The sequence below is a fragment of the Oxyura jamaicensis genome, chromosome 1, assembly GCF_011077185.1.
Source record: "Oxyura jamaicensis isolate SHBP4307 breed ruddy duck chromosome 1, BPBGC_Ojam_1.0, whole genome shotgun sequence".
Classification (NCBI taxonomy): domain Eukaryota; kingdom Metazoa; phylum Chordata; class Aves; order Anseriformes; family Anatidae; genus Oxyura; species Oxyura jamaicensis.
The window spans coordinates 68,856,835-68,881,979 of record NC_048893.1 but is presented as its reverse complement, the minus strand read 5'-3'; the positions used below and the strand labels follow the sequence as shown (position 1 = coordinate 68,881,979).

Below are 25,145 nucleotides of genomic sequence, written 5' to 3'. Positions count from 1 at the left end.
TTTATGCTTTTACCACCCCTTAATTATGTGTTCCTGCTTAAAATTTTATCCTGTTAATAATGTTTTTATGATCCACACATTCAAACATCAGAATCAATTGTAAATGCAAGTATCATATCCCTTGTTCTAAATATTTTCCTGTCTTTGAGGTGACTGGCAGAGTCATGCAGTTATCTTATTTGAAACATTATTTCTGGAACCAATTTTTTGAAGTAATTGTCACTTTCCCTGAGTGAACTTCCAAAAGTCATTTGAACAGCAATGTTCAATCATAAATCAAAATTCCCTGCATCGCACAAAAAGGAATGAAAACATTTTTTGAATATCAAGAAGCCATGAGCTTCTGAGCAATGAAGTAATTCATAATAATCACTCATGATAATGTTTTCATTTTGAGGAAATACGGAGCATTAAAATACATTCAACACATAGCAGTGATGCTTTCCAGAAATAAAATCCAAAGTTATAAGGTCCAGCTACTACATATGGTAAGTCTGTAACAGCTGCAAACCAAGCCAGAACAACTACATTTTCCCTCTCTACATTTATTTTAACAAGCTTTCCTTTTCTAGACTGACTTTATGGGAAATGAATCCTATTTTTTGTTGTAGAAAAGCAGGCAAAGCAAAGTGAAGCAAAAAAATACGGAGGAAAGAAGAGAAGCCATCTTTCCTTCTTGCATCCTAGTCATGACATGAAAAAGCTGTACCTACTCAGTTATAAGATTTATAATATTTTCTGAGTATGAACAGTTGTAAACAGCAAGTTGAAAATAAAAAATAGAATATCTACAACCATACAAGAAACATTGATAAATGCCACAGACATAGGAATCCATAAAACAAAAAAACTCAAATGGAACAGCAAAAACTAAGCCTCATACGCTTCTCTATTTTTATTTAATGCTAATTCCTAAAATAGTGAGAACATAATAAACACACCCAAATGTAACCCAGAGATTTTTGCAATGCCACATAGCTTTATCTAACCTAAGATCCTTGTCTATCAAATCATTTTTTTCTGATACCTCAACCACTATGTAGGCTTTAATAAAATTTTCTTTACTAACAATTTCAAATGAAGTATTAAAATAAAGGAACAATTTCATCTGTAAATCAAGTTACATATTTAACAATGGAAAACAAACTTATCAGCTTCTTTACAGTGAGATCAAATGTCTACATTTTTTTTTCTTTCAAGTGCCTAAAATCAGTTTTCTGGTACAACAGAAATTCAGTAAGATTTAATTTCTTAAATTGAAAAAAAAAAAAAAAAAAAAAAAAAAAAAAACTGTTCTGCACACTTAACAGCCCATTTCAGCCTATAAAAGAAAATGTGCATACTATACCATACTATACACTATGGGTGACAAAGCTCTAAGGAAAAAAAAAAAAAAAAAAAGGAAAACAAGGAAAACTTAATTTTTGCTCACTCAGTGTCAGGCCTAAATCAGAAAGCTCTAATTTCTTAACATTCAATGGAGAAATAGAAAAGGGCGCCTATCTGAAAAATGACTGTCAGTCCAGTCTCTGATATCTGCATTAAACTTATAATGCATGTGTCTTAATTCTACATGCATACTATGTGGGATCGATCCAGACTAAAAGTTGACCCTGCCAGTCAACTATTTAACAATTTACAGATCTGAGGTTGTACTGTTAAAACATTCTCTCTCCTAACACCAGGCTCTGCTACTCTGTACAATGAATGTCTAAGACATGAACGTGATCTGTTTAATTTTATATGTAAGGCTGTACATTGACAGAAAATGCATGGGGTTACTATACTTCCTCCATACACACGGACAAACTACCTGTGATATTGCAGCATCATTCCTTGTCTTCTTTCCTGTGGCAAGAACTCTTATCACCTCACTGCCTGAAAATAACCCTTTTTAAAGCTGTGTAGAGACCAAACTACTTTGGGACCTAGACCAAAACATTTCCAAATTTTTACTTTCCTCATAAAACAGAAAACTGAATGATTTATGAAAGACAAGGGGTCTATAAATGCCTGGCACCTGACTACCAGCCTGCCTTTACAAAAAAAAATTCAATCTGCTATTATAATTCAGTTCAGCAGTCAAATGGTGTCCAGGTTCATCTGAGCAGTCACTTTGGAAGAATCCAGCAAAATATATCATTAGCATAGATGGAATCAGTTCATTATGAAAATTATATTGTGAGACCTTTTCTTCATTATTACTGTGAAACTTAAGTGTCAGGAGTGTACTCAGTACTAGCCTAAATAAGAAAGGGCTATTTTTATTTTAGTTTTTCATATGAAATGTTCAAAATCTTGGCATTGAATGTGGGATTTTAAATCCTAAGTACTCTAATGTAAGACATTTGAAAATATCAAATACAACGATTGTCCCATACACAGCTCAGATAGCTACAAGTACTCAGTACAATTAAAGAAAGACACATTATGTTCCCAATTTTAGACATTTATTTATAATTTATTTATTTATTTATTTATTTATTTAGACATATATTTATTTTCAGTAGAGACAATGTTCTCCCTGAATTTGATTTTGCTCACTGAAAGCTTGTAGAATCAGGCCACAATGAATAAAATATCTGCTATAAAGTGGAAGAGAAATAAAGGACTAACTCATAAAGTGAACTAATGAATAAGAATAGATTTATATTTGCTACAAATTGCTAAGCATATGCAAAAAGTGCCATGCATTATTGTTCCTGTACTTAGTTACATGTTTCGCTGCAAGTGTTTTAGATAAATGCCAACATCTGGTTTCCTGTGTGTCTGATTTAAAACGATCAGCACTCAAAACATACACTAATGCTGACTATATTTGTTGTACATTCTTTGTTTTGATAAGCCTGTAGGCCAAATTGCATACTGACTTACACTCCAGGGAACCATGATCACTCATTAAATGTCTAATGGGATGACACCGAGATGCAAATGAGTGCCAACACAACTCAAAATCACAAATGCATGTAGCACTGGAAAACATGCAGACAGAAAACAATGAAACATGTTTGAATGCATATGAAAATGCTGTTACCTACCTGACTGCCTGAACATCCTTGTAAGACCTAGCAAACAAGAAGGATGCAACATATTAACACACACACACAAGCAAAATCATTTTCTATAGTACAATAAATATTGGACTACTTTAGAAAAAGTACTTTCAGCACAAAATCACTTTTTTTTTTTTTTTTCTTTTTTTAATTGAACATAGTCTGGAACATTTAGCTAGGTATTTTTATATGGAAAAAAAAAAAAAAAAAAACAACTTGCAGAACAGGCGAATGTCCATACCACTGAACCTGTGTAATGTTTGGCATTAACTGACAAGCAGGTTTGTTGATAGATTCAGAAAAGTGGTCAGGGTCCAATTGCACAAAGAGTTGTAAGTACCTCCTCATACTCAGATATGACCTGTCAGAAGAGAATCAGAGATTAATGGAGCATAGAAATATGCAGTGTTGGTGCCACTCTATCTGTTCAGATAGCGAGCTGTGATTTCCATTGTGCTCAGTTCAGTCCCTTTAAAGCAGTAATTTAACAAAGGATTTTCTCTGGCCAATTTAATCGGAGCAAAGTAATAGAATTATTTATTTATTTATTTATTTATTTATTTAATGTCTAACAATTGTGTTGCTAAGGAAGAGCTACTAATCCAGCAATTTTGAATTCTACCTTTCTGGTTGTGTCATGCCTAGGACTGTTTTTTGGATCTCTTCACAGGAATGACCTGCAATAGAAACCTAGAGGAAGCTGTTTTTAATACCTTCTCAGAAAGTTGTTCCAAAAAAAAAGTCAGATTTTATTTTTTGAAATGGTGCTAAATGCAGCTATCTGTGAGCAAGCTGAAGTCATTCCACTGTTACCATTTAGTCACACTGCATGTTGGCCAATAATATACTTACTATATGACTAGATATGTGGTCCAACTGCCTGGATGTCTCCCTTCAGCTTCCTGCCTTTCTCAGGAGAAAGCACGTGGCAGTACAGCAGTATATACAAGTCTGGCAGCCAGACACCTTTTTCCATGGCTATGCATAACTTGCTCTTATAGCTTCCAATTGCTACATCAAAATTCACCTGTAAGGACTTTTGTCCTCCAACTTACTGAGCTGACTGGACTAAAAAGGCCCAACAACAAAGCTTTGACAGAACAGTAGGCCTATGCTGAACCCCAAAGGACTTTCCCATTATCAAGAGGCAAAATATTTCTGTGGATAATTCAGAGTAAGATACAGAGACTATACCCATCGCTGGTAGCTAGCTCTTTCTAGGATACTATGAGGATATAAAACTCAATGCTGACATTTATTTATTTATTTATTTGATTCAACATCTCTTCTCTCTTGGCTCAGTTCCTGAAAAAAGTAAGTAATGCCTTTTTTTTTTTTTTTTAAATGAAAACTCTTTCTCCTAAAGAGAAAAAAGCAGGCTTCCTAACTCAAATGAATGTGGTTCATATGGATAATGGCTAAGACTGAGCAAAGAGGGCGGTAAACAGTTTCCTGATTAGAAGGTGGGCTGAGGGAGGAGAAGCATTCAGAGACACACAGTGAATTGCACAGAGGATACAGCTTAGCTATTAATTTTGCCACATGGCACTTTGGCCCCTCTGCATAAAATCAACTTTATGAACAAGAAATCCCTACATCAATCCTCAAAGAGAGTAGAATTCCTTGTTTCCTATAAGGACTCTCAAAAGTGTTTGCACAAAGTTCTTCTGTCTCTCCCTCTTTGTAAGCCTAATAGCTTAATACTATATAGTCTTAAACATCTCAAAAACTAGGCAAATGCACAGAACAGCTCCAATTCTGTCACAGTGATTTACGTTTGCCATTAACACTTGGTGGCTGAAACACCACTTAGTTGCTGACATCTGTCAGCAGCAAGCTACTCCTGCATATATAAAACCCTAAAGCTACCACAAGTGGTCCAAGAGGAATATGGACTGAGTACTTTTAGGAAACCACCTAACTAGGCAAATTGTATTTAAATGTCCAGAAAACAACATTTCTTGATATTCTACACCAGAGTGCTTTGACTCATTTCAGCTTTGAGAAGTATTTCTTCTCCTAGCTGAAACACCACTCATGTGTTTGTTTGTTTGTTTGTTTTTTAAATTATTATTATTTTTGTTTTGTTTTGTTTTTTTAAACAAACACACACACACTTATCTGGGACAATCATTGTGTCCTCAGAGATTTGAACACATTTTCAGATGTGGAAATGACATATGTGTTCAGAGATCAGCAATCATGATTAAATTCAAATCACCTATGCTAATGCGTCTGATTTACTAAGGCTACTAATATTACTGAACTGCTAGTTCAGTTATTCTGGAGAACAAAATAAAGGAAGAGCAGTCTGTGAAAATAAGACAAAAATAGCTTTGAAAGGGATCCTTCTCTGATGACTTTTTATTTTTTATTTAAGATTAAAAGACAAGAAGAATTGACTGTAAAATGCAACAATTAATAGCCAGTGAAATGTAATTTGGCAGCGTGTTAACTCTGCAGGGAGAGCTCTTAACACATACAAACTCTTTGAATTACACATAGGGAACATATCATGAAATATAAATAGATTTACTTTCCATTATGGGATTCAGAACTGCCATTATAATAAAAATGTTTATTTTAAAAAGGAAGTACAGTTTTAGTGTAGCTATTAAAGAAAATAAACCAGTCTGAAAACGTTTTTATTTTTCATGGCTGTTACTGGTCAAAACACACAAATTGCAGCGACATTAATATTGGAAACATCAAATTTTTGTCAATGTTTTGACTCACAAGAAAACAAAACCCAATTATTGTAATTGCAGTGAAATATACCAACCATTTCGTGGTCTAATGCAGTTCTTTGCAACACACAGTTAAAACTTCCCATTAACTATCAGGTAGTCATAAATTCAAGAAACACAACATTTTTACCAATCTGCTTATTCTGTACTGACTAGAATAATTGTGTTAAAATAAGTCTTAATACTAGAGAGAATATTTGTGATACCTGTCCTAAATCTTAAAGTAAGCTCAGCAAAAAAGATTCTTAGATATTGACTGCAGTAGATTTGAATAGTTTTGAATTAAGTCTCCAGTTGTGCTTATACTGTACATTGCACATGAAAAGAAGAAATGGTATTTTATGAATGCTCCCTTTCTACCTCAAATGACATTTGTTCTGAATACATAACTGCTAAATGTTGCATGTGAAGACATATTAGAGTAGTAAATTGTTAGTAAAATTCTAAATTGCAAATATAAAAAAGACATTTAAAATGTACATTATTATATGTACCCAATGCTATAGAAGTTTTGAAAGACATTTCTAGATCAGAGAATTTGTATGGTAAAAACTTGTAAGCACAAACAAAACTCTCATGATATATTATCTTTATAGAAACGACTAGGTTGTAAACCAATGTAAAACATTTACTTTAATATTAAATTCATGCCATGTACCATGTATTTCAGCTCAGTCAGTATGCACATTCACTATTAATACATACCATATTCCCACTTTTTCCACATTGCTTATGAGGAATTGCTATTAGGAGTTATTTAGGATGTTCTAAGTTCTACTTAAATTTATTTTAATCACAAATAAGCTACCAAGCTTTTCCTGCCAAAAAAAAAAAAAAAATATTTTTGAGACTCAAATGACTAGCTTTGAATAGTTAGCATAGTACTCTACACTTTTTTAATAGCAACCAAAAATTGACAAGGGAATAATTATCTTTAGATCTAAGGTATACATCTCTACAGTTGACACATGCTCCCAGTCAGAGGCATAAAGTCTTTCTGTACTGATGACATTGTGATAACATTTGAATTTGCTCTCAAGGCTTAGGGTCTCCTCTGGCAACAGGCCATCGTTTTTGCCTGAAAATCACAGTGACAATGAGAACCACACTGAAAGATGTAATGACATACACAGGCCTATTGCGCTCACCTTCCTCTCCTGCAGAAGACTTGCAGGCAAAAGAATGAAAAATCTCACTCTGAAATACACCTTGCACTTTCCAGTTTAACTGACCAATTCTCCTCATGGAGAAAAGAATGTCCCCCTTGAAGAAGTGTACAATGAAGCCCTGAAAAGCAGAGAACTGAGATATAGATGCCTGTGCTGACACTGTAGGACATGAGGGTGTCAGTACATTAAGAACCAGATGCAGATTCTACCCGTACCAACTAGAAATCCAGATGAAAGATGAATTTGAGGAGTGACTTGAACTGTTCATGTGATATATTTTATTTTTTTTTAATAAACTAACAAATAGTTTTTTTAGGTAAAATATGAAAAGATTGCAAAAGACTGATGTTTATAAAATATTTTCTGGAAAATGTTTTCATTAGAAATGTTCTATTTTACGTAATAGCTTTGAAAACTAACTTTCATCCTGAAAGAAGATCAAATACTTGACAGTTTCACTACCTTGATGGGTTCTTCCCAAACCACTTTGGCTTGGCTTTCTACACAGTAAATTTCACAAACTTTTGCTGTTGCCTAAGCATTCAGAAGGATCTTTCCTTGAGATAAGCATTATAGTTTGCTTGTGTCCAGTGGATAGAGCACAACTGACTTGGGTATGTAACCTGAGCATGGTTGCTAATTCCTCACCATAGGGAGGCTTTTGAAGACAAAATCTTGTTCTATTTTGTTCCAAAAAAAAAAAGAAAAAAAAAAAAAAGTGGTGTAGGTGTTTAGGTGAAGGGGTTGAAGGACTTAATTGTCATTCAAATGCAAACATACATGTGCCATCTTGGTTGGAATGGTTTGCACTTTTGGATAACTGCTGCAATTGACAAAACAGCTGTTTTTTCGTAACATCAAAAAACAGATCAGGACAAAACTGTATTATGCAGTACATTACATATTAAGTTTACATGGCAAGGATATGGTAGCAGGGGTTCTGCAGGGGTGGCATCTGTGAGAAGAGCCCAGAAGCTTCCCCATGTCAGATCAGAGCCAGATTCAGCCGGCTCCAAAAGGGACCCACTGCTGGCCAGAGCTGAGCCAATATGCTATGTTGGTTGCACCTCTTTGGGAGTAGATTTAAGAAAAGGAAAAAATACAACACTGTACAACAACAGATGGGAGAGCGTAGAGTGAGAACCAGCCCATGGGTCCCACATGGAGCAGATCTCCACGCTGCAGCCCGTGGAGGAACCCCCAGTGGAGCAGGTGGATGTGGCCTAGAGTAGGCTACAGCACATGGAGAACCCCCACAAGAGCAGACTGTTCTGGAGCTGTACCCTGTGGAGAGGAGCCCATGCAGGAGCAGATGATCTTTCAGGATGCTGCCCATGGGGACCCATATTGGAGCAGTTTGCTCCTAAGGGATGGACCTCATGGTACGAACCCATACTGGAGCAGTTCTTGAAGAGCTACTTGGGGGAAGGACATAGAAGAGGGTAGATGAGTGGGGAGGTGGTTTTAGTTTGTTTTTAATTTCTCACTGCATCAGCTTGTTAGAAATATGTAGTCAATTACATTAATCTCCCTATTCTGAACCTGTTTTCCCTGTGACGATAATTATTGAGCGATCTTCCTATCCTTATCTCAGCCCTTGAGCCTTTTTCATTGTATTTTTTCCCCTTTTCCCTTTGAGGAGGGGGCGCAAAAGGGCTCTTGTGGTTGAGCTCAGCTGCCCAACTGAGTAAAACCACCACACCTTGTCTCCAGCAGAAGTGAAGAGTGCAAAGACAAGCCAAGTATATAATGTTAGCTTTACGGAAACATCTGGTGGTCTACAACTGTAGGCCTTTCCAAGCCTGGGGTGCTATACAAGAATATTTGATGATTTTTCTTCAGTAAATTTGTTCACATAGAGTTGAGAATATGTTAAAATGAATTTGTCTACACTAATCTTACTATAGATCTGAAATCATACTTGCTTAGTGATTGGGAAATTGGTGCACTAGCCTCAAACACTGTTGATGTTGCTACAGGGGAAAATGCCATACTAGTGAACCCATATGTCACAATCCTAGAAAAGGATGTTATAAGTAAAAGGAATTTTATCATAATTGTTGTTCAGCTGCAAAGGCAACTGCTTAAATGAGATAATTGAAATCAAAGACAGCCTTTCTGTGACAATTCATTCTTTTTTCACAGCTAAGAACCTGATTCCCTTGGAAAGAGTCTCATGAAAAAAGCCACATTTCAGCAATTGAGATGGGACACATCTGCATCCATGGAGGAGGCTGCACAAAGCTAAGAAGTCCCATCTCCCTGCAGAATATTTTATTCAGATGTCTGGCAAAGAAAGTAAGATAAACACTGGAAAATCCCTCAGACAATTCCGTCACTCTCTCATGTGGGCAAGAGTCACATCACCTGGCTGCAGCAGAGACTAAATGAGGGGGAGGAGACAGAAGACTATAGAGTTGTGTGACTGCATCTTATAAAAGAGTAAGACATGAAGATCTATTCAGTGGATGATATGGAGACTGAAGGAAGCAGAAAAAGAGAGCATTAGAGGTCTCCTTATTATTAAGGAGATTATAAATTAAATGCTTTAAAAACAAACAACAAACTTGCTCAAATTCTTATTTTTTCTGAAAGTACTGCTGATTTAATAGACCCCAACCTAAATTGCCCTGCTATCTGAGAGGTTTACGTATTTTCCCTCTCTGGCTGTTTTCACTCCAACCAATCCATGTCTAAGTTTGACATCTACTAATGGATTTATTTATTTATTTAGCAAAGAAAATCGTTATTTCTTTAAGAAGACTTAAGTAGAAGATAACCAAAAGAAATAGAGAATCTTTACCAGCCAGAATGATCCCCTTGTAAAAACCGTCACTACTTTACCAACGTTGATATTAAGTTTAGCTGATAGAGATCTTTCCTATAACATATGAAGAGGCCTACTGTTTTATGAATGCAATTTTACCTTACTGGAAACAGCGTAACCTTAGAACATCCAGAGATACCATTTCTCCATCAAAGGATGAGTCCTTTCTAATACTGACATTTTATTATGCTAAGACAAGTTTGCATGTACTTTTGCATACACTTTCTAAAGTATATGGCTCTCTAAATTCATCTCTGTAAATCTGCTGGGCCCCTGTGTACACCAAAATATAGCGCTTGCTCCCTCTCTCAAAATAAGGTTATATGAACAGCAACCACTCTGAGCCCATCGTATAAACAGCAACAGAAACTTGTAGACTTCTATGTAGGGCTGCTGACACACTTGCTTCATGATGGCTCACTCAGCACAAACTAATCTAGGATAGATTCAGGTCAGCCTGACCTGAAATGGATCTTAATTGAGTTAGTACAACCAGGTCTAGAGTATCCCATTGCCATGGTCTGATTCACCCCGTTAAAAAGAATGAAAAAAAAGCCACTGGCAACAAATACTGGCATTATGCAGCTTAGGATTTTTTTATTTTTTTATTTTTAGAAGCTGGAGTCAAGTTCTGAGGAGTCAGCATAATACAATACTTAAAGGAACACAAATGGATCCAAAAAGTCAGAACAGGGTTGCAGTTTATGTACCCATGAGGCAGATTCAGGACTACATTATATGCAAACCAGAATTCTTGGAATTAGTTATCAGAATTGTATTATAGATACCCTTCCCATAATTCACATTATTCAGAAATGGAAAATTATTATTCTTCATTTTTTTTTAAGTTCATGCCAACTCCATACAATTCTCTTGCTGGTGAGACCACACAGTGCAGACCATAGCAAGAATTAAATAGATGAAACCCAAAAAAGCCATCACTGACACCCATGCTTTTGCATTTCAAAGCTTGGTACTTTGCTGCTGTTTTGGGTAGCACTGATCACATCTGTATTGTTTCATAATACAGGACAGGATGGTGTCATGTAGGAGTCTTATCAATATTAGCATGGAAGGAAAAGCAAGGTAACTCACTAACAGAAGTGGCAAAGCAAAGAGGAATTGCCCACCCTTGTTTCCCCCTTCTTGGGTCTATACTCCAGAAAAAAATCACAGAAATATTTGCCATTCAGCCAGGGTATTCACTGCAAATTTCTCTGCAGTGGAAGAGCTTTTCTCACAGACAGAATTTACTTACTTCTCAATTCCAAAAAGCTTCTGTATACATATTTAAATATAAATGTTTCCCTGCAAGTGAACAGGATATAAATAAAAGTAATCATATGTTCCGTTTTTGTCAACTTCCCTTGTAAGGAAGGAAATGTATCATCCACAGAAAACATCACTTAAATGCATCATTCATTTTTCTGTATATCTACCCCTAGTAGCTTTTTAACAATGGTTAGCATTTTCTGCAGTATTACTATCCAATTCAGTGATTTTAGTTTGATTTAACAGAAAAACCATCTGGAAAGCAGGTATCAATCATTTACTACAGAAGTCCAGCACCTAACTCTGCAAGAAAGCTTTTAAATACTTTCACTAAATCCACTCATAGATAACAGGCAGAGCTTTTTATGACCTCAGATTGCTCACATGTCAAATTCTATCAAAAAAAGTAACAAGGTCAGATTGTTTCATCAGTTGCATTCACGTAATACTAAAGGGTTTACAATTTGGCCCAAATTTAATCAATATATATAATAAGCAGTCTTACCCACTTAGAAATTTACTAACTCTGATCAATGGTTTTCATACAACTGCTGCACAAAAATCAATGAACAATGCAACCTATAGAGAATATTGCAAATGTTTGCTCATTAGGAAATTTCTGCTTCCTCTTTTCTTTCCAAATATGACAATATTGCAAAAGATTGTTTAGCCAGGTATTCTAATGCTAAAGGTGCTCTGGTTGTATGTACACAGCAGATTACTGGACACTCCAAATTGAAGGACAATCAGTTCCAGATGTTTTCCACTGATTAAATTTAGCCTAAGCAAGGTTAAGTAAATGACAAGCAGCTGCCTTTTTTTCATTACTCATGAAAAACGCTTCTTAGAGTTCTATGTTTAACAGGCAGATGCATGGTGCAGTACATATATTCCTAGGATTTCATGATTAACAGAGAATGTGGACAATCTTCAGGGAAACTACTATTTATTTATTTATTTATTTATTATCTCCAGTATGTCAGTTTTTGCAGATCACATTTAACAGGAAGAAGCTTAACAATTAAATAAAAAACATATATATTTGGAATGCCCCAGATATGTACTCCCCTAAGACACAGCCACTCAACTCGTAAACTACTTTCTACTAAAGTAAGTAGAAATAAATCAAAAAAATGTTGAAGTGCTAATAAACAGATCATGGCTCAGTGCAATAATGGCATCATTCCAGTGACCCATCAATTCAAACAGGACAGCAAAGTGCAGTAGTTTCAGATTATCAGACATGACACAAGAACAGTGGAAACCAACACAAACAGCAATAAATGCAGGAGGTATAAATTCAAAGTTATCCAAGTGTGAAGACTTACAACTTAATAACAAGTAAGACCACTATAATCTGGGGATTGCCTACTGTCTGGCCACCTACCTTTTTGTTCTTGAATCTTTACACCCAAAAACAAAGATAACTGACTGAAATATGTCAGTGAAATATGCATACAGGTTGAAACAAAGTTTTATTTCTTAGACTTCTGTCCTTCCATTTATATTCAGACATACAATGCTTTTACACCTGAGAGGATTAAACTGACAGAAAGGTATAAAAATCCCTTTTTGGCAAGTTGACAGGTCAGATTTTCTATCAGTCACACCACTTATCCCTGTAGGTAAGAATCACAGAATCACTGAATGGTTTGGGTTAGAAAAGATCATCCAGTTCCAACCCCCCTGCCATGGGCAGGTACACCTCCCACCAGACCAGGTTGCTCAAAGCCCCATACAATCTGGCCTTCAACACTTCCAGGGATGGGGCATCCACAGCTTCTCTGGGCAACCTGTGCTAGTGCCTCACCCTCATAGTAAAAAATTTCTTCCTAATATCTAATCTAAACTTTTTGTTTGTTTGTTTGTTTGTTTGTTTGTTTTTAAAAAAAAGGCTTAAAACCTTTCTCCTAGGCCTCCCTGCTTTCCTGTAGGCCCCCTATAGGTACTGGAAGGCTGCTATATGGTTTCCCCAGAGCCGTCTCTTCTCCAAGTTGAACAACCTCAACTCAGCCTGTTGCACAGGACCACCTCTTAAGCTTGTCCAGCTCCCTCTCTCTGGATGGCATACCAACCCTCCAGCATGTCAACTGCACCACACAGCTTGGTGTCATCAGCAGACTCATGGAGGGTGCACTCCATCCCACTGTCCATGTCGCAGACAAAGATGTTAAATAGCACCGGTCCCAACACTGACCCCTGAGGAACACTACTCATTTCTGATCTCCATTCAGACATTGAGACACTGACCTCAGCTCTCTGAGTGTGACCAGACAGCCAATTACTTACCCACCGAGTGGTCCATCCATTAAATCCATGTCTCTCCAATTTAGAGACAAGGATATCATGGGGGACAGCGTCAAATGCTTTGCACAAGTCCAGGTAGATGGCACAAGTTCATATTCTCTTATCTATAAAAGCACATAAAATTATTTCCAAAGCACAGAAGTAAAAGCAAAGAAACTAATTGATTTCTGATAGGGAAAATTTGCAAAGAACACTGTGCCTCCCTCTATATTATTTTTCAAAAAACTGCTATGAGACTGCTACATGAAGAGACATATCAAGCAAATTGTTTAGAAAGCAGCCAATATCTGGGTATCTAAACAGGGAACAGAACCAAAAAAAAAAAAAAAAAAAAAAAAAAAAAGTAATAATCCTGAACAGTTTTTCTTCTCTCAATTTTTAAGCAATGGTCAAGGTTGCATACATATATATAAAAGTATGATATATAAAAAAAATACACAAACTACATAGAACCAAAGTTTATTATACTTCTAATTGCAGAATATTTTCAGCTTTTCTAGATGATGCACAATGTAAAATACAATCTTTTCAAGCCATATTAAGTCCAACTATCAAGATGAGAATTATATTTACTGGCACCTACTACTCCATTTAAGTAGAACCATTTTTTAAAAAATAATAATTAAAAAATTAACATGGTGTCCTGATCTCTCAAAAGAACATTTTGTTATTCCTATCAGAAAGAACACATTTTTGTTGCTAAAAAGTAGCATCACATTCTAGATTAATATAACAGCTTATTTTCCCCCACAGAGCATTTACTGCATTTTTTGCAAGAATCAGCTTCTCTTTTTACAAAAGCTGACATTCCTGATTACTACTCCTCCTTTTTTATGCTAACAATAAATAAATGAATAGGCCTATGTTTAATACCACATTGACTAATAGCATTCTTTACTTCTGTAATGCTGTGTCAGTCTAAAAATACTTCATAAAAAATTAAGACTCATGATATCTCAGACAGACAAGACATATTCATTTAACAGATGATGCAACTGAAGGACAGTGAGTTAATTGTTTGCCAAAGGTCACATAGCAAATCAGTAACAGAGCTAGGAACAGAATCCAGGAACACTGACTGATGCAGCACTCCTTCCTCAACTCCAGACAAGCCTTTTGCATACTGCCTCAACACCAAAACTGTGTTTTCCCTTGCAGTCTAACCAGCCAGCTATTATGCACTGGATTTTTGTTAAAATGAGATGGAGGATGATGACAGTCTCTTTATCTGCTTCTATATCTTTTATGGAAAAGAAACTTTGAGACAAAACCCCACAGTCCTGATGGTGTTTTGCTCTTTGTTTTGGTTGTTTTGTTGTTTTCTAAGATAACAAAATTAGTACATACAAGAAAAATAGAGGAAGTTCAAAATGCTATCCTTAAACCAATTTACAAGATGAAGCACCTGCTTCTCATGTTCACTGGAAAGGCTCACAGATGGTTCAAAATGTCTGCATTTCTATACAGTCATTAATGAACTACAATGGAAATCCTTAAAGTCTATAGTACTATAATTGTTCTGTGTCACTACTAACTTAACTGTGACTGTTTTAATAGGTTGACCACTCCAGAATTCTCCTGGGCTTTAACCAACTGGCCCATAATTCTGTGAGTCCTCCTTCCTTCTTTCAAAGCACACATTTTATTTCCTTTTGTAGACCTCTGCAATCTCACTAGCCCCCTATGAGGCCTGTTCATGGCTCTCAGGTTGTTTCTGACCTCACCCAAACTACTCAGCTATGTACTTTGCAAGCCCATATAACTAAAAGCCACATGACTTCAGTGCATCTTTCCTAACCCTTTCGCTTCTGACTTAAATTGCTCCTCACTGAATTATTAGCTAAATAGTATTAAATAGCACAACTTGTAGCATTACCTTCAGTGAATGTGTTGACTTTCAGTGAAAAATAAAACACAATAAACTATTTCTGGACATCATTTTCTCTACCCTTTATGTTTAATAAAGGAGACAATTTTCCTTTCTCCAAAGGTTTTCATCTCAATTTTAGGTTATTCACAATTTACCCAGATTGTTCCATCTTTCCTACATTTTGGAAAAGTGACAGTTTGGCATATTCTTGTAAATTCACTAAGAACTTTCTACATCTCCCAGATTCTCCTGTTTTACCCTGTATTTCCATTGCTAATAAGAAGGCATAGGCTTTGTACCAAGTTTGTGAAACTTCATCCCTGAAGTGTATCAGTCCTCCTCTCTCTAGACGTTCTCTGATTTGCATTTTAAGTGGTTTGGCTATGAAAGCAATTTCTCTAATTGACCAGGTGTCTATATCTAACTTGTTTTACTTTTGTTTACATTTGTGTACTACATCCATAATTTCATATCTACAGTTGTAACAAGCAGTAATTCTAGTACAATAAGATATTTACAATGAACATAATGGCATATCATAGAGAAATACAGGCTGGACAGACTATCAGAGACCTTGAGAAGCAGAGATACAGGATGCAGTATCAAGGAGTCCAGGCCTAAGATAAGAGAAAGGGCACAGTCTTGTCACCGGGGACTCCACAGTTATAAACAGTTCACTAGTGGTCAGGTAAATTAAAATGCAGACCAAGAGCTGGGCAAAACTGATTTTTAAAGGAAACAGAGAACAAAGAAATAAATAGTATCTCACATACATAACTGGAATGATAATATAGTAAATCCAGATGAAACCCAGAGCTACAAACCAATGAAGAACAGTGTAAAATTGTTAGCAAAAATTTATATACGTATTCAAGTGGGTCCTCAGAGACAAATCATCACTACAGACATAGTATTCCTCCGGAATATGATATTTTATATACCTATAGTTATAACATAACTATATACATTATATATGTTATTATACAGAATTTATATACTCTTGTGAAGAACTCCAGATTGCACCAACTTATTTTAACACTTGGGCTTCTTCTGCCCCCAATAAATGAAATTCTTAGGACCCAGAGCAGCAGAGGAAGGATGAGCACAGACATGAGGAAAACAGGTAAAAACTAAGAAGTGTATATTACAGTTTTAATTGCATTATTACTATAAATGCAACTTTTGGAATGTGAAAATAAAAATAATAATAAAAAAAATTGAACTTTTTTGTAACTTGGATCTGGATTAATAAATGGTTAGATCAAGACTTCAGATATACTAGCACTGAATTCTCAGTTTTATAAGATTTGCTTATAAAAGCACTACACTTTTCTCAGTCTTGCTTCCTACAACACTTTATTAATACTGAGCTCCCATTCTTGAAGCCTGGTATGCCTATTCCATTTTTCTCTCTTCTTCCCAAAGCTGGCTCTCCACCTTTTTCATAAGCCCCCTTTAAGCGTTGAGTAGCTGCAATAAGGTCACCTCAGAGCCTTCTCTTGCTCAGGCTGAACAGCCAGCTCTCTTAGCCTTTCTTCATAGTGTTATTCAGTTTTATTTCACAACTAAAATTAGTTGGAATATTTTCAGCTAAATTTGTTTTAATCTAAATGAAATGTCCTTGACAAAGCAAAAATATTTTCTGGAGGAAAAAAAGTTTAAAGATCAGTTTTACTAATATTATGAAGCAGAAAATATTTAGGGAGCTGCAAATGCCTTCTGTCACTAAGGACTCCCGTCTACAACAAAGTATCTGCTCAGTCCAATTCAGAGTGATTGGTGATCTAAACTCTGGTCCTAGATCAGGCAGAACAGAGTTGAATAAATGCAGAGGGGAATATAAAATAAAAATAAACCTCAAAAGCTGCCAGATTTAATCAAAAGTAAAAATGTGTTTGGAAGATGCAGCTGATCTCTTCCTCTCAGCCTTCATCTCCCCTTACACCAGCACCCTCTCCTAGATCTACTATCCCACTTTGCTCATGCAAGATAAACCACAGAATGCACTGAAAGTACTTGCTCAGGGCAGCCAGGGCTGAAACAGTAGGGACTTAAAACTCCAGTAGAAGCATTTGGTTGTGTTTCCACAATTCTTACTCACAGTCAAGTACCGTTAGTAACTATGGGTCCTGAACTGACAAATTCAGATATTAAATAGCTCTATACTGAATATAGGTTCTTATTGTAAAGCCACCAGCATCTGCTACTCACCTTCTTAAGAGCATGATGTTTTTCAGAAGCAAGGTATCTGGATACTTTCCCTTGCTAATTTGGAGCATATATTTACACTTACTTTTTTTTTTTTTTTTTTTTTTTTTTTTTTCCTGACTTACTGACAGTTATGCAGAGTGTCAAATGCTTTGGTGTTTGCTTTATTCTGTTAATTTCAGCCATATGTTTTTTCTCACCTTTCACTCAACTTGTCAGCACTGGAATCTATGAATCCACTTAATTTGAAATGTTTTCTTATTTATATATACTGCAGATTGTAATCTATCTACACCACTGAGGGAAAACAGCCCTTTTCCCAATGGAAATGCAACCAGTTTCCAATAACAACCAACCTAGTGCTAGATAGGTGAATTCTGGAATGTCAACCTCCAAACTAATATTATAGAAAGTATTAATCAGCATTAACACTATTATGCACTTATATAAAAGTGTTTGCAAAGGTATTCTGGGGAGCACTGAAAATTAAATCTCTTTCTCTCCTGTTGAGAAGTTACTCTTGTACAGTTTTGGTTTGAATAAGAGGATGAAAAAATGTCAGCATGCAAGAAACCCCCAAAAGCAAAAATAAAAGCATAGTGATAAATAGGGAATTTTGTTTTTATCCCAGCAGAGATTTATCACTGTGAGAGTTTTGTGACTTTGATGAATTTTACAATAACGAGTTGTGTATACAATCCACAGTAACTGACAGAGAATAATATATTCCATCTGCTGGAGAAGTCCCAAGAAGCTGACATATAAGGTCCAAAAGTTTTCACATTTTTACATTTTTTTCCTAATAAAGTGTTATGAAACAGCTATTCAGTTCATTTTGAGAAGCATACATTACAGTGTATAACTGTTATTTAAATATGAAACTCAAATGCACATAAGAGAATGTCAGTTGCATTCGAGTGTTATTTGTCATTCTTCTATTTGGATTTGTCTTTATGACCTATCACTCACTCTTGATATCATAAGTAACCATCGTCTTGATACTGAAGTGCCTTTTTTAAGTCTTACAGGCATGTTAAAGATGCCAGAGATTTGGTGTTGTCATTTAATAACAGACCCTGCTGCAAGGAACTATGTGCTGTACACTCTGGTTGACAGAAGTACAGGTAAAGATCAATTCCTAGACTATAGGAAAAAATGATGGCTTAATCTCAGGTGAGATGAAGTCACTGAGGAGCTTCAAATCATTGCAGATAAAAGTTAAGCTGTGCACCCTGGTACAAAAGAGTTCTCAATTGGAGACAATAGAAATGCATGGAAACAATATACTGCACTAGAGTGTCTTCAGCATCACAGTTATTTCTGATAATTGTTTTTTTCAGCAAATCCATGTCTGCTTTAGCTGTTCCTTTCAATTTCTTTCTAAATATCTTTATAATTTCAAGAAATTTAACTTCAAGGAAACTATTACTGAGGAAGGACTTAGCCTATCCATTCCTGCAAGGATGGTCAAGTTCTTAGTGGTATAGAGCACACTACAGTAGTAACACTACAAATGCCAAGGTAAATAATTAACTCAAGAGCTGTTTATCCTTTGATTTATCAAGTGTTTCTTGCAAGATCCAGCCAGTTATGGTACATGAAGATCTAGCTCCTATATTATGCACTATCCTTTTTTTTTTTTTTTTTTTTTACACTTACAATTACAAAAATACACTAAAATACTTTTTTTAATTATTATTATTACACATACAAATATTTCAAGTGTTAATGTTGATCTTATCTATAGGCATTATAAAGCTCCTCTTTCTCAAACCTTCAGTTTAGAGGCAAAGAGGAAAACATTTTTATCTAGCCTTGAAAAATATGCCTCCAAACAAGTTTTGATCAAGCCAAGATGAAGCTGGGTGGATGTGGATACACAAACAGAATATCTAAGAAAAACCTCAGTTCTCATGAAAAAGAGGTACACTCATATTATGTATAACCTGAATCAAGGTAAATCTCTCCATCAAGGAAATTTTAACTCAGCTGCAGTCTATTTTCTGCCCAGAACAAGGCATTTTATTAGTGGGACTGTTATTCCTTTGACTGCAGTTACCAGGCATTTGTTTCAGGTTTCCCTACAGTCTCCCACATCTGACTGAAGCAGCAGACAAGAAGAGCTGTTTCAAAGCAACAGCTCCACTCCTCCTAGGTCAGGCCTATAAAAGTGATCTAATTCAACCTCAAAGTCTGCCATCATCTGTAAAACATCCAGCCGCAACAACCAATGAATAAATTCCACTATAGCAACAGTGAAATAGAAAAGCTGGCATGCTTCTTTTCAATTGCCTTTTTTTTTTTTTTTTTTTTTTTCCTTTTCTAAGAGAAACTTCAAGGGAGGAAAAAAAAAAACACACCCTTACTTACAGGCTTGCAGCCTAGTACTTCTACTTCCCAAGAATAGAAGCCTATTAATTCTGGCAAGGAGATTTTTGCTGAGAGAAATCAGGTTTAAATTTTTGAGAAGTGTCAAGAATGTTCAGTCAATTGAGCAATTAAGTTAGCCTGGAATCCTGGAAGCTCTGCACCAGAAGGAATAAATCAGAAAATCAAATGAAGTGTGAATTTCCCCTGACACTAGCAAAGGAAAAAAAAAAAAAAAAAAAAAAGATTGGTAACAGAATAATATGTAAGGTTGAGTCTCAGAATGAGAATAAATTAGACCAACTATAATAAGAATTGAACAAGAAAGCATTTAGCATTTTCAGAAAAAGGGCAAAAATGCTTTCATTTTGCTCTGCTACCCAGCTGCAATGCAAAATAAATAAATAACAATTATACAGTCTTGTCCTTTCAATCTTTCTTCTGAGGGACAGAGCTTTGCTCAGACTAATATTGAAGAAATATAGCTGAAGTGAAGTTACAAGCACTAGCTGAGGCATGATTACAGGCAACCTATTCCTCATAAAGTTAGAAGTTACACCATTGCCCATTGCACAAGACATATATATATATTTTTTTTTTTGCTTCTGTCCATCACTGACTGATGCCACAATACTCAGCAAAATCTGCACTAATATGATCAGCAAGGGAAGCTGCACATTTCTAATAAACAAGGGTGTTGAGAATTGTATTCTGTAAAGAGTAAAATTTTTAAACCGGCAACTTCATAAACCACACCATTCACCCCTTTCCAAGAAACCTACAAAAACACAGGAACTGCCAAGCAACAACACTGTCAAAAATACTGTCATTGCTGAAAAACACTCTTAACCTCAACACAATGTGACAGAAGGAAAAACAAAATATAAACCAGAACAAGAATGAAAACCTACACCAGAAGAAGAATTCCTCCCAGAACAGCATGTTCATGGCTATCAATTGCATAGAGTCTTGAAGGTCTTTCTAAAACCCTAGGAGCAAGATGCTCCTACCCCTTGCAGATGTGTTTCAGTATGCCACAGTTCTCAGTCAGATGTGGAACAGCAGGCAGCTAAGTGCTCTCACTTGAATATAATAGGTTAACAACACTCTCTGGCAAATCTAAAGTCAGAACGGCCCAGTAAAACTACTGCATTTGATTTTGTTCAATACAGAAGACATTACACATTCACTCTGGGAGTAAAAATATTTATGGATATATATTTAATTAAAGAGATCATCGTGTCAAGGCTACAGACATACCCTCTCCAGGCTGAAATTGTGTCAGCCTCAATGCCATATAAGAGCTATTTCATACAGAGTTGCCACTCGGGTTTAGCAAGGACAGATGAAAACTTAAGTGAAAACAGCAAATGAGACCATACTTCACTGCTACTGCCTTTGACTAGGACCAACATCTTTGGATACCTCAGTTAACTTGGCCAAGTTTTGCATGCCTCTATGTACAGAACATAACTCTTTGAACTATGAGGAAACAGTTTCTCTTTAAGCTAAAGACTTTAGCAAATGCAGAACTTGCATGTTTCCCTTCCCATCACATCAGACAAAGAAAGTCAGCACAATGATGGAAAAACTAACTTTCAAAAAAAATCCTCACTTCATAGTAAACAATGTTATTTTATACCCACCTTTGTTAAATAAAGTTCATGGTGGAAAAGAATTTTTACAAACACAATATCTTAGCTCAGCAATTAAATTCAACCACTTTCCATATTGAAATACAACCACTCATAGCAACACAATATTTTAGTGAAGTAATAAACAAAACATTTATTAAAACCTCCTGGTTAACAAAGGAATGGAGAAATATTTTATGCCTATCACAATTTATTTGCACAGTGTTTAAGAAGGTGCTGTAAAAAAGTAAAGATATTTTTCCTAATTTATTTTCCTTTTTCACGCTCTATGTGGGGTAAAGTATAATAGCGACATAGATCTTAGGAAGCTTTCCATCCAGTTGAAATAATTCCATAATATAGAATTTGAAACAAAAAAGGTTTTTGGTTTTTTATGTTCACAACACACATCTAAAACATTCCTTTTGCATTTCTGTTACTTTGTGTCTCCCTGTAATTTTTGACACATTTTGCTTTACTGATTACTTTTATATTATTTTTTCACAGAAATTTTCTCTTCATCCATTTAGTTACTGTTAACATTTTCTCTAAAAAATGCTAGCCTAAATGTAAATTACCTCCTGGTTCATCGATGTAGAAAGACACAACTTTTTTGTCTTCTTGTTCATCAATATAATCATAAGTGATCTGTGGAATAGATAAGGCATTCTCTCCTGGGTTTATCACAGGTGCAGAACCATTACCACAGTCTGGTTTCCCTTTTCTTTTGGATCTTCTAGCCTGTGGTAGTAGAAAGAGGATGATGTCAAAACATACTATGAAAACCAGAAATGAACCTCCTTGTACAATAAATTCATCTCAGCAGGATTATTTATTATGATTATTAGGATTATTAGTGCAATTGTAATTCAGTAAAAGTGCTACATTCTTGGTTAATGCTTACAGAATGGCTCATTTTAAATTATTATTTTAAATTTGGTAAGGGTGACTCTTAAGGGAAGATGCTTTGCCCATTCTGACAATCAGTTATCAATTAGAATTTTATCAGTTAGAATTTCTCAAGCCATATCTGAAACTCAAGGCATCCAAAATATTAATCACTTGAATATAAAATAGCTTGGGTGTAGCTTTTCATTATTGTTAATTAAACAGATGACTAACTAATTGCAGGCTTTGAAATATGAGCAAGGCACTGGGTGATCTTAATTAAAGAAAGTTTCAACTTTGGCTTGGCTGACAGGCACTTCAGGAGAAGGCGAACCATATAACACCGTTTTATTACAGTCCACACTGTCTCTTGGAATGCATTCTTCTGTTCAGATCTGCAAGCACTTAAAAGCATGTTTGAAATTATTCAAACGGGACAAGAAAAACAGTAGAAATGCACTGCCATGCATCCACATGCATGGGCTTTTATAACAGGAAAAGGAACTCTAAATTCTTTAAAGAACAAAATTCAGCCATATGCACAAGATCAGAATACATTTAAGACTTTTAAATAAGGGGCTATGTAGAGAAAAGAGAAATGAAAGAAACATTAAAGTTAATGAATTAGGGTTAGCAATTCATAATGAAGTTCAGGTTTAATAATATATTAGGGAACTCATCTCATTAGACAAAAAGAGGGAAAATACTAAGGACTAACAATATTTTTTCCAATTCTCCCAACAGGTATTGCATGCTGTTCAGCAACACATAGTATTCAGCCTTACTTCTGCTTTACCCCTTTCCTCCTGGATGTTGCTCCTTCAAGTTAAGGAGTAACTAGTCTCACAGCAGTTACACTCTGCTCAGCACTGAGCAGACTGCACTGCTCTAAAGACAAAACATACACATGCGAACAGATCATACTGATAAAGGTACCTGCACTTGCTGTGGAGTAATCATATTGCAATTCTCCACTGAGTGACAGGCATCAGTGGGACCTCATTGCCTAAAAGCAGGCCTCTACCATCCATCACTTTAGAAACCCCACGTATCTGAGCTAGTCCTGTTGCAGACCTCTGCCTTTCTAGAATGCACACTGAAGTCTAGGCAAGCTCGCCAGTGAAACTACATACCTATGTTTAGGCAATCCCACCTGCGCAGACAAAAACTATTCCAATTAACTGCAGCCAATGCTCAAGAATTTACTCAAAAATCCATTTACCCCCCAAAGAGAAGTACCACGGAGAGATGTGCATGAGCAGGACAAATGCAGCCACTATCAGTCAAATGAGTGTGAATGTAAAATTTTTAACTATTTTTCTTCTTTCTTCATGTATGAATTACTGTGCAAAATTAATACAAAATGGAGAATGCTATCAACGACTTATACAATCTTTGAGAAGCTAGAATAGACTTCAAAGGGAGTAAAATAATGGAGAATAAGCATCTGTCAGATCAGCAAGGCAAATCTAAAAATAGAAGGCATTAGTCCTTCAGGAATAGTGTAAGGAACACTAAATTGATCCTACTGTGGCAAAAGGAAAACAAAAGTCCCTTGAAAATCTCTCTCAGCTCTCCAAATTCTTCGGACTCTTCATAAGGATTTTGGCAAGTTATCCAACCAAATTAAACCCAAGAACAGAATGGATAGCTCTGTCGACTCCATGTTACCTGTTTTCTCAGACTAGGGCTAGATGGCGCTGGTGTTTTTTGGGGGTTTTGTGCAAGTGATGTAACAGATTTTCCACGTTGCTGTAGAACTGTAAGATTTCTCTGCTGCATAGCACCGCCACAGTGTCTATAATAAAATCCCAAAACAATATTCTCAGTGTATAAGCAGGAACTGTTTTGCAGGATGTATAAGTCAGAATTTGCTGCAAACAAAACTGACAGCAACATCTTCAATCAATTTAAACATGATTCAAAGGCTTCTGACTGCAATTGCTGTGCTATACCAAACAACATGCCTAATAAAATTCACTCTTCCCCTATAAACAGCTTCAGTGAGGCACCAGGAAATGTAGTCAGCACAGTGATTTTAAGTATGCTCTTTGTAGTATTCTCCTAGGAGATGGAGTCTAACCACTGCTCATAGCAAGGAAAACCATTCTCCTTAACAGTGAATCCCGACAAGTATATAATGCTGCTGCTTCCCCTCTTCTGTAACATGCCATGTTTTAGCATTTGCACACCATGTCAGTGCATTCTTTATATAATATGAAAAGCTATGCTGAGACATTTTTCTAAACTGAGGTGAATATACACATATACATATACACATTCTTCACCTCTGACTTTGGCAAATACATAGGACCTAAAGGAATAAAAAAGGAATTTAATAATTAAAAATTATGACAAGGATTTTTTATTTGTTTATTTGTTTATTTACCAGCTATATCTACTTTAGCTGCATCCAAATACCATTAAGATGCCTGTGAATGTCAGGTTAGTGAAGCCTCCTGCATTCACTCATAAGAATGGATGTGGGACAGGCAGTTATCTAATTCTTTCTAGGGACTGAAGTATACCAAATACCTCTGTGGTTAAACACAGCTTATATATTTATAATAAAGCCCAGAAACTGGTAGTTCTCAGATAGTACATGAACTGCTGTCTCTCCATCACTCTCCTATATATTTTACTGCTAGGGGCCTGACCTGAATTAGAGAAGCTGCTGCTGGAATTTGTCTGTTGAAATGCTTCTGACGTTGCTTCTGCTGTACTTTCAGGGCAAAACCAGACCCTAGAATACCCTAAATATAAATAAAATTACTGGTGAGACTTCAACACGATTTTATGCAAC

General features: G+C 35.8%; 1 protein-coding gene across 1 annotated transcript in view; it reads right to left on the bottom strand.

Moving 5' to 3' along the window:
• The window catches only part of LOC118160543 (potassium voltage-gated channel subfamily KQT member 1-like), a 521,743-nt gene that overhangs the window by 418,077 nt on the left and 78,521 nt on the right, over nt 1-25,145 (bottom strand). Inside the window, 5 exon segments of the mRNA XM_035315348.1 lie at nt 3,039-3,065; nt 22,033-22,195; nt 24,014-24,042; nt 24,080-24,140; nt 25,000-25,095. Coding sequence (XP_035171239.1) covers nt 3,039-3,065; nt 22,033-22,195; nt 24,014-24,042; nt 24,080-24,140; nt 25,000-25,095 — 376 coding nt within the window.